Here is a 10749-nt window from a genome sequence, read left to right on the forward strand (position 1 = left end):
TCTTCTCCCGTGTTTTTTTTTCCCCCTTAAATATGGTTTAATTCTTTGCTCCTGGGCTCATCATACACCATCTGCATATTATTCTGAACCAAGTGTCAGTAATGAGATAATCGTCTCACTTTCTGCGTCTCACCTGTCAGCATCTTACATCATACAAATAGACTCTTGCACCCTTACAGAGGCTGCTGCTCAATCACATTGGAGACGGAGCCCTGCCACGCAGTGACCCAAATCTTTCTGCGCCTGAGAAAGGTACGTGAAGCCAGCTCTGTCCTCCGTCCTGGAACGTTTCAGGTCTGTTTTGTCCTCATTGCCTCCGGTCTTCCGTGTGTGTGTGTGTGTGGAAGGCTCCAGATCTTTAAGGATCGTGACCAGTTTGTTCTTCAGGGGAGGGGAGAAAGACAGCCATTCATGACGCATTCTTTAAAAACTTTCTTGTACCTGAGCACGGTCGAAATTCCTCTGTGAAATGTCTTTGGGTGTCATCAGGTGAGGCACTGAGGCCATTCCCGAGCCTCTCACTCAGGACAATGAAAATAGCACCTTCCCAGATGAGTCCCTGGCCCCACCCTTGGTGTCCCTTACAAAGCTCATTCTGCCAGCTCATCTGTTGTTTGTGGTGACTCAGGCACTGTTTAAGAATTGCAACCCAGTGTGTCATGGACTGTGCCCTGCCTCAAGGTGACACAAAAAAAAGAGAAACAAACTCATGCAGTGCACTTAATAGGCAATTGACCTCAGTCGCGCAGCACAGCAGATTACACGAGACTCCCTCCGCTGGGGACGGGGCTTGCAGCAAGCCACCCACTGGTCTCAAAAATCCCAGCGGTCCCACAAGCCCATGAGTCAGGAATCACTAATGAAATGTCCCCGTAAAGTGCACTTTAATTGTCCTCAATAAGAACGAGACTGTATTGTCATTTGAATACACCGATACGTCAACTTGAAAATTTTTCTCCAGAGGTCAACATTAGTGAGGCCATAGCCAAAATTCTTTTAAAACACAAATTTTGCTTTCATGTTACCAGTCCTCTAGTTTTCTCTCTGGAGATTTAGGAATACAATATTTTTCTCATCCCTTCTACGAAAGAAAACCACACAGCAAATTTAAAAGGAACAGAGAAAAAGTATTTTAAGACTGGTAATTTCATCCCATTAACTGAGCGCGGTCATTTAAATAGTAAAATGTTGTAATCCTAGACGTGTCCATCAGATGGCAGTGTGTGTACAGGGAGCAAGCTCCGGAAAGTTCTAAGACCTGCTTTGCAAACCTCACTGCATAGCAGCTATTTATCACCTGTGTGTCTTGCTCGTGTTCCTCACACAGTTGTTCCATATTTCTGCATCTTACTGAAGCATACAACAGGCAAATTACAAAAAAAGGAATGATACTGTCAGCATTCTAAATTTTTTTTTAATTTTTTTTTTTTTTTTTGGACATACTTCAGCATAATGCATTGTTCCAGGAACAAGGGTGCTTTTCCCAAAGAATGGGCCACAGGATGGTGTGGCTCTTCCTTCCCCAGATTCTGCCAAACAGTTGAAATATTAGCATATGATTGCCTTTCTCCATTTTGAGGGCCACTTGTTCAGAAATGTCCACTGAAAACCAAGTTTTAAAATAGTCTAGTTGACTGACTACATCTTCCATCTGTCATCCAGCGTCTAAACACATTTGCAATTCTCAACAAGTTTCTACCCTCTCAGTGTAGAGATTTGTAGTTCTGTTTGACTGCCTCAGAGAAACAAAGACATGGTATCTCCCAATTAAATGTCAGCTGTAACTGTGAGGTAGGCAATTAAATAAAGGTTTAGTATTTAGGTGCTTTCCTGGGTTGTTTCCTGTTTTTTTTGTTTTTTTTTTTAATCCAGTTGATTTTTTCATTCTGGATAATTCTGACTTTCTTCTGACATCTCAATCATCCAGAGGGCAAAGAGGACCGTGTGTTTTTAGCTGTGTTATTCCCTTCCAGCTGTGAACCCCACCCCTAGCAGCTGGAGCCTGGACAGTGGGAAAGAAGCCAAGAACATGTCGGATAGTGGGAAACTTATCTCTCCCCCTATCCCTCCAAGACCCACACAAACTGGTGGGTATTTGAAGCATTTGAAACTCACTTTTATAAAATAACTTTTCCTGACTGCTCCAACTTGTGAATTCCTCAGAGAAAGGTAGGCATTTGGTGTCTGAGGTAAACACCTGAGCGGCTGCATAACTCTTTTACAGTGCTCTCTCTCTGCTGAACCTGTCCTGCTAAGTCACACGGTGCTCCATTGCTAATGAGCTCCACAGGCAGAGTGGGTGCGGGGCTCTCCTGGGCACCATCCTCTCACCTTTGGGGGGGGGGGTTACCGCCCTCACCTTGCTAAGCCACTAGCATTCTCTCCATCCTTCGCTTGAAGCACCTTACTCTCGTCAACCTCCGCTAACTCAGCCGCTTTCTTCCATCTTTAGAGCAGATGTCCCTAAATAGGAACTGACTAATTGTAACTTCGACAGGCTTGTGGGAACAGCTAACCTTGTACCCATAGCTATTGGTGGCTCAGGGAGGACTGTCTTCCAGTCGTATGTCTCGAAGGGTTGACTTAGATGTTGAGAACTGAAAATTATTCTTAAGAAATTGCCTTTGTGAGTTTATGGCAATAGCAGTCTCCCTTTCCTGCTGGGTGACCTACACAGGGTACACTCGTTAAAGGGGGACTCCCCTACTCTACTGCCTGCCTCTGCTGGTAATGGGGAGTCTTCCAACACCTGTATGTCTGGAGTAGTTTTGAAGCTTTACAAGCACAGCTGGCCTAATGGTAAGAGAAAAGATGCTACTATTTCCTTCATGGATTTTTCTGGGCTGATCATGTTTCATCTGTTGTATTTTAGCACTTTATCTTTTCTAGTTTCTTTTTTTACCATGAAAAGAAAAATGACTTTCTCTCTTTTTAAAATGAACGATGTGCTACCTAGTTTGTTCTCTGCTTGTCAAAGCTGAAAGTCACCAAGGGGGTTTGAAAGGCATGAGGCAACTGGGCTGATTGATAGTCTGCATTAGCATACCACGGTGACCAGGGAAGGTTGCGACTCATCGACCAGGTCATTTGGGTTTTGCTCACGACGTATGTACCTTCTGGTCATCCCCAGTGTAAGGCTGGTGGTGTCCCTAGAGTTAGGAACTGGAAAAACCATTTCCTAAGAACTGTCATGTTGATGTAGTTAGGTTTCTAGGCCCATTCCAACCTACAGACGAGGGTACTGATGGAATGGGGTGAGGCCTCTGCGGGAGGATGCTTTTCCAGAGAAACGTGTGGGGATAGGCAGTGAGTGCAAGGGCAGCTGTGGGGTCCACAGTGGTGGTGTCAGCAGGTGCTGAGCCTAGGGGAGGAGGGTCCCAAGCTACGGAAACCTTGACTTCTGCCATGTGGTGGCAGCAACACCTTTCCCAGTCAGCTCTGGTTCTCTACATCCTAATTGACACACATGATTGACGGGAGAGGAGAGTGGACACTGGTGATTGAACACGCATGTGCCCACGCCATGCCCTGGCACACAACGTGGAGACTGCACGGCCCCACTGCGCTAACCCACCCCTTTCCCCAGTCCCACAGGTGACCTTGCCCCTCCCACGTTAACTTCGCAGGGCAGCTGTCCCTCCTGCACTGACTACTGTCATGGTCTGTCCTACGTCATCATCATCTGTGCTCATTGTTGGGGGCGATCTGTAACTGTCTGTCTTTCTTCCCTTCAGCCTTTCAGTAGTTTTCTTATGAGTTGTAAACCTCACTGTGACAGCTGGGAGAATGGCAGCTCATTACAGAGCAATAAACCCTGAACTCATTGAAACCTGTGTAGGTGGAATTGGGAAACCTGGCTTACACTCACGGTGCCGGCGGTGTCAAGGCAGACAGCTGGTGTGCGTGGTTAAGCTTCAGAGCGCTGGGTCTGACCCACCGCAGACTCACACAGGGCAGTGCCATTGCACATGCTGTGTCCCAGGCATAGCGCCTAAAAATCTAGGGGAGAACCAAGAAATAGCACTTTTTTGTCAGGTGAGGAAATCTGTAGAGAACCCCCGCCTGCAGACAAAGGGAAGACCTGCGTATTGGCATTAGGGGGAGAGATGGGAAACCCCACCTCTGGTATGGACACGGCCCAGGGTTTCTGTCAGTTTCCAGAGTGTTGGGGACACAAAATGGAGGCTGGAGCACATTCCTGTGGGCTTATTCTAAGCTGCCTGCGTGACCTGGGTCTTCCCACTGCTGTTCAGGCCAGAGTCAGCAGCTGTTTTCCAAACACTGCTCCCTGGCCCTCAGGCCTAGAAGCCCCTTTTGAAATAGATAAAGCAGCTCAGAAGCATCTGGACTTTGGGGACATGGAGGGGACGTCGGACCCATTTAGGGAGCTGTCACTTCCGCTAAAGCATCGTGCGCGCACTAATGACTTCACTAACTATCCCATGTCGGGATGCTGCCACCCTCTGGGCAGGCATCATTTAATTTCTTCCCCGCCGCCCTGGCCTAGGAGGTCCTCGTGCCCTGGATTGTCTCTATGGGTCGGTACACACAGAGGGCATTTACAGGTGGTCAGCCATCTGGTTTTTCTGCATTGAAATGCTCTCTGTCTTCACAGCTTCGCCAGCGAGACACACGACGTCAGTGTCCCCCTCGCCTGCCGGGCGGTCTCCACTGAAGGTACGGGCTCTGATGTAGGCTGGGGCTGGCCCCACATTGTTCCCCGTGTTCCTTTTCCCCTTAAGACTCCTCCTCAGTGCATCAGTGAGGTGCTGTCACATGCACAGAGCAGGCACAGAGTGTAGTGAGCACGCGCGGAGGAGGCCGGGGAAGGAAAGTGCGTGGGCTGGGCCTGCTCCGTGCCGGCTGCCCGCAGTTTCCAGGTTATCAGCCTCGTCCTGCCCGTGGTGGTGATGAGAATGCACAGATTGACTGAGTGTGTGCCTGACTTAGGAAAGAAATATGGTCCCAGTGTGTCTCCTAGGACATTTCCAGCCTGGTCTTCTGGTTTAATGGACGTGAAAAACAAACGAAAACACTTTAACATCACAACATTAACCATCAGGGTCTTCTGTGCCTTTATCATCAGCCGTATCCATTTTCACAAAGCCAAACCCAGCGTTTTCTCTTTTACTGTTTTCTACTGAGGCTTTTGTTTACATGAGGATACATACTTGGTCATGAAAAACTTAGGCAGTAACGTGAATTTTAGCATTTCCAAGAAACTGGAGATCTTAAAAGGTCAGACACTTGAATTGGTATGTAGACACAGGCTCTTTAACATCTCGAACCGTCCAGAATCCCTCATGAAGATAAAGGATAATATTTAGTCTCTAAACGGAATCACACTGGCTGCAAGGACTGTCAGTATGGACAGACGTTGATTGTGAGTGCACAGAGATTGTCAGTGGAGATCGATGCTGCTGTACTGGAGGTAAATATGAGGTTGAAGTGAGTGTTGAAAGAACAGTTTTGTACCTGCGTGACGTAGGGTCTGCACACTCTATGTCCCTTTTGTTGATATTTCTAGCTCACGTGAAAGGAGAAGAGAAATTAGCTTGTGCAAAACCACAGGGGCCGGTCAGGTTCCACCCTGTGCCTTTGTGGTCTGATTCTGCAACTACTCATAGAAATTGAGATTCTGAAAAACAAAAACAAAAAAATTGGAGAAAATTGCAAAGAAGTGTGATTTCGTTTGCACTGCCAACATTTCTGGTGTAGAAACCTGCTGGTGAGAGCAAAACATTTGCCAGTCTCGCTGTCCCTCTGCCATGCAGCTGTTAATCATAAAGTACGTGGGAAGCATTCCTTCTAGAGCCACAGACTGTCATCTTGACGGGACGGGAAGGAAAGCGACGTGGTGTTTCCACATCTGTCCACTTACCGGTACTTCCAAGAGCTCCCACATGTTACTATGGAATTAACGTCTGCATTTTTCAACTTAAATTTGCAGAGTAGCAATAAGACGATAAGAAGTCTTAGAGATCGGTTCAAAAAAAAGAAGTGAAGGGGGTGAAAATGTTTCCGTACCTCCCGGACAGTCCTATTAGCAAGGTGTATACCACCTCTCTGTAGACTGGCGTGTTCTCACTGTAGCCACGTCTGTACCTGGGGCTGGAAGCACGTTCATGTAGTGACTCCTGGGTGGCAGCAGGGGGCACTGTGCTACCGAGGCACTAGCTTCGCTGTGATTAGCAGGCAGTTCGCGGCCATAACGGAGAGTTTTTTCCATCAATTAAATGATGGAGTGAAGCCTGTGGAGAAGACTGAGCTTACCTGTCCTATTTTGAGCTTAGGGGTCTAATTTTTGGCAAAAAACAACAACAGTGAATTCGATCTCTTCATTGGCCATGCTTTATTTTAGGCTCCTGCTAAATGAAAAGATCTGTGTCTACCAGCATTATTTTGTTTAAAAAGAGAGACCGACGTAAAGTTGGTCTAGGGTAACATTTTTCAAAGTATGTTCCCTAGAACATTAGATTTGTAGGCCATTATGCGACGAACAACAACAACGCAAAAGAGTCTGCGGTCAAATCCATTTAGAAAACACTGGGCTGAACAAAGTCACCTGGGTTTCTTTGCTGAAAGACCTTGAGCTGATACATGCCCTGAAAGTACGTGAGTGCGGAACATAGACGCCGCATGTCCCGGCGGGACCCTCTTCAGTGAGCTTAAGGCCCCACTTACGGAGGTGGCAAATTCAGGGTCGTCGGGGCTGGACGGCCACACTGCGGTGTGGTGGGGCCTGGTCACGTGATGGATTTACGAACCCCCCCCCCCCACACACACACAGGGAACAGTCCCAACTCGGCTTTAGACGATTAAGAGAAAGTGAGCCAGATCTTTATGAAATGCCAGCAACCTGGCTTAAACAACAGAAATTTACGCGTCCAAGATCAAGGTGTTGCCAGGCCGGGTTTGCAGATGGCCACCATGTACCCCCCCCCCCTCCTCCCCACCCCCCACCCCCCCTCCCCCGTCTCAGCTTGGTCTCTGTGTGCTTGCGCCTCCGGTGTCTTTGTCCAAATTTCCTCTTTTCATCAAGGCACCAATCAGACCGGATTGGGGCCCACCCGGGGCCTCACTTTACTCTTTTTAACGTAACCACCTCTCTGAAGACCCTGTCTCCAGACGCAGTGACCGTAAGAGGTCCTGCGGGTTCGAGCATCCACGTGTGGATTTGGTGGGGTGCACAGGTGAGCCCGTAATGGTGCTGACTCTGCTGTGTGTCCCCTCTCCTTTCCCCCCCTCTCCCTTTTCATTCGAGCAGGGCTCTGTGCAGTCGTTCACCCCGTCTCCGGTGGAGTACCACTCACCTGGCCTGGTCTCCAACTCCCCCGTCCTGTCGGGCAGCTGCAGCAGTGGGATTTCTTCTCTCAGCCGATGTAGCATGTCCGAGACCTCGGGCTTTGAAAATCAGGTGAATGAACAGGTGGCACCGGGCTCGGGACCGGGGTACAGTGGGCCGGAGGAACCTGTGCGGAAGGAGAGCAAGACGCCGCCGCCCTACAGCGTCTACGAGCGGACTCTGCGGCGCCCTGTCCCCCTACCTCACAGCCTGTCCATCCCCGTCGCTGCCGAGCCGCCCGCCCTGCCCCCCAAGCCTCTGGCGGTGCGATCGAGCCACCTGGAGAACGGAACCAGGAGGACTGACCCCGGCCCGCGGCCCCGGCCCCTGCCTCGGAAGGTCTCTCAGTTATAAGTCACTTTTATACTGACCCGCGATGAATTCTTTGCCGTTTACAAGAGAAGTATGATGAGAAGGCATTTAGTGTAGGCACTTTAATAACTTAGATTTGTCTTTAAATGAATGGAATTAAAACTTGCTTATTAATATAATGTTGCACAATATTAAAAGTTACTGACCTAACATGCCAGATGTTACATGAAGTATGGCTGAATTTCATTACAGCGTTTCTCATTTGAAAGTGGTAAATAGGGATAAAGACTTCTTTTGTATCTTTTTATGTTCTCTTTTTTTACATAGTTTAATGTTAAAAACCAATACAGTATTGTCGAACAATACGATGTGTGGTAATGTACACTTTTTACTGAATACTTGATACCCTGAGAAAGCTTATTAGGTCGGTGCACATCCTCACACAACGGTTCTTTAGAAGCCTTTTGGAAATAAGGTGAGATTTCTGGCTCTTCCATGAGTAGACTGACCGATGCACTCATCAGAATTAAAAGTTAGAGCAGGCTAGTTAGACAGTATACTTTAGGGGCAGCAAGGGTTTGCACTGGGAGTTTTATTCTTAAAATTCTTTTTTAAGGTTGCTTTTCACGTATGACAGCTGTCTACCTTCTCAAAATTCGACTTTGTGAATTGACTGGTAAATCCTTTAGTACCCCGATGCCATGGTATCTACTGTATTTCTTTTCAAGGTGCAATTTACTTTCAGAGTCAAGATTAAGCAAAATCGGGTAGATGAAGTAAAAGGCCCCTAGGAGAAGTGATTGCTTGAATCTTGTGTTCCCTTACTTAATACTTTCCTGTACCAGATTTGTCATTGAAGAACAGATGTTCATGTATTAAAGAGGCACAAATTAATGTGTCCCATTAGCAAGAATTCAGGAATCGATGCAGGACAGTAGTAAATCAATAGCATCAATGAAGAAGGAAAAAAAAGGCCTGAGAGAAAATATATTACCATGATTAAATGGCAAAAGGACTTTGAGAAGGCAAGGGCATTAACTTTCAATCCTGCACGAAATAAAAGCTTCCTCAGTCCTCCCCATTCTTTCCCCCGGAGCTGGTCTTCTCTGAGGCTCCTACTGGCCTTCGTTGAAAGAGGATGTCCCTGTGTATATTGCATCACAGCATCTTAGCTGTACGTAGGGATGCAAATGCCACAGCTGTAAGATGTGGGAAAAGCACCTTGGATGTAGTAATGTATTTTGTATCTGTTTTTTCTTGTACTGACTGTTTATAACACTCAATTGACAATAGATATGAACTGTATTTTAAATCATGCTGTTAAATATTTTCCCTCTTTTGTTGGGAAGCTCATTTTAGTTTAACTGTGTTTGTTTTTGTCGATAGCTTACCTGGAAGGCAGTGACCACTTTTTTATATTCTCTTAATGAAACCATTCAGCAGGTATATGCTGTTGAGGCTGGTTATAGAGGTTTTCTATAATAAATGTTCAAGTATTTTTGTACATAACTGGTTAATTTTAATAAGAGATACCATTATGTGTAAAAAAAACAGTAAAAATAAAAGCAAACGGTTGTGGATGCAGTATGATTGTTATAATTATGCCAAATACTTTATGTATGGAAAAAGAATATTTGTACATATGTGCTTTTAACAATAATTCTGCCATATTGACTTTACAATTTTGAATGTCAGAAAAATTAATATATGTTAAAATATTTATGTTTAGTGAAGGTATTCATAATTGAGAAAAGGAACATATACATTTTAGCTTTGTATCTTGCAAGTTTTGCAGCTGGAAATTTCTTGACCTAGCTTTTGCTTTTGATGATAACACTTTGTGTTTGTAATCACATCCTTGAAAAACACATGTAGATATATATAGGAAGCTCCATATTTCTGTTGCTTTAAAGAAGTACAGCCTTCCATTTAAATAAGATGACATGCATAAGATAACAAAGCTTCTTGGATTTCCTTTTCCTCTGTAATTTAATAGATTTGTTCACTAGTGCTTGGGCACAGTGTAAATCAGTGTTATTTGCTCTTGAAGCCATTTTTTTAAAAAAATTTTGCAATGAACAGTTGATCAAGTGTGTGTATTTCTGAAGCAGCTATATAGCAGAACATTTCAAGAGATTCTGTTAGCTCAAATGTTCATGTTGGTTGCTGCTGAATGGTAAATATTAAATAAAATTACCTGATTAATCTTGAGATTCCTGTCTTTATTCCTGTCATCAGTATCTCTTTACCTGGAACAGAGGCTGTGTAAATTTCTTGGTTGTATCATAGTAAAATTTTCAGACTTCTTTGTCGCTATGCCTTGGTGGATGCACTTCATCTTCCTACGAAGCTTGTTTGTGCCAGAAGAACAAAGGTTGAAAAGGTAACTGTGGGTTACTGTCAGTAGAAAAGGTAACATTTACCTGTGTGGCTGACCATTGATTGATCCAACCAGAACCAATTTAACGAGTCAAACCATCAAAGGTTGTTTGTATTAGAAAACTTGACACATAACAAATAACTGCCCAGTGGAGGGAATATATATATATATATATATATATATATATATATATATATATATATATATATATATATATATATATATTTAACACTGCACAATTCATTGACTATGAAATTTCTGTTAATAAAGCCTGGCTTTTAATTTTGTGAGATGCTTCAATGCTATGTTAGGTTGATGACATTTATGTAACTCAAAACTAAGCAAACCACTGTCTAAAGCCTCTGTCCCATTAAATACCAAAACCCATTTAAAGGCCATTGTCAACGTTCTCCTGATTGTCTCTCAACATTAACTAAGTGATTTTAGAACATTTTTGGATCATTTTCATTACAACTGAGCCCATAAGTGTTTCGATTCTACAAGCATAATTACAATATGAATAGCTCTGCTTGCTGTCTAAGTAGTCTTCTCTCTGGATTGTTATCGATTGCTCTGCAAAAAAACAACAAAGAGAATAACAAGTTGCACAGTTTTGCCGTTACTGGGTCTTTACACGTTAAAAGGTGGCTTGTACCAAAATGAATTCTTAGTTATTGATTGAAATAGACATTGTCCTCATTACATAAGAGTA

The 10749-nt window shown here is 44.7% G+C and overlaps 1 protein-coding gene across 3 annotated transcripts in view; it reads left to right on the forward strand.

The window, feature by feature from the left end:
* Positions 1-9868, forward strand: part of DOCK4 (dedicator of cytokinesis 4) — a 364936-nt gene extending 355068 nt beyond the window's left edge. For 2 of the 3 annotated variants that reach the window (XM_088797652.1, XM_088797651.1), the window contains 4 exons: positions 180-252; positions 1974-2087; positions 4616-4677; positions 7268-9868. In XM_088797652.1, the coding sequence (XP_088653778.1) occupies positions 180-252; positions 1974-2087; positions 4616-4677; positions 7268-7699 (681 nt within the window). In that variant the 3' untranslated portion in view covers positions 7700-9868. The remainder of the gene's footprint in view (positions 1-179; positions 253-1973; positions 2088-4615; positions 4678-7267) is intronic. The other variant, XM_088797653.1, reaches the window with a different exon arrangement.
* Positions 9869-10749: the final 881 nt, after the last annotated feature.

This window comes from Rhinolophus sinicus, chromosome 4 (assembly GCF_057876585.1).
Source record: "Rhinolophus sinicus isolate RSI-liver-muscle chromosome 4, RSI-T2T, whole genome shotgun sequence".
NCBI classification, from domain to species: Eukaryota; Metazoa; Chordata; class Mammalia; order Chiroptera; family Rhinolophidae; genus Rhinolophus; species Rhinolophus sinicus.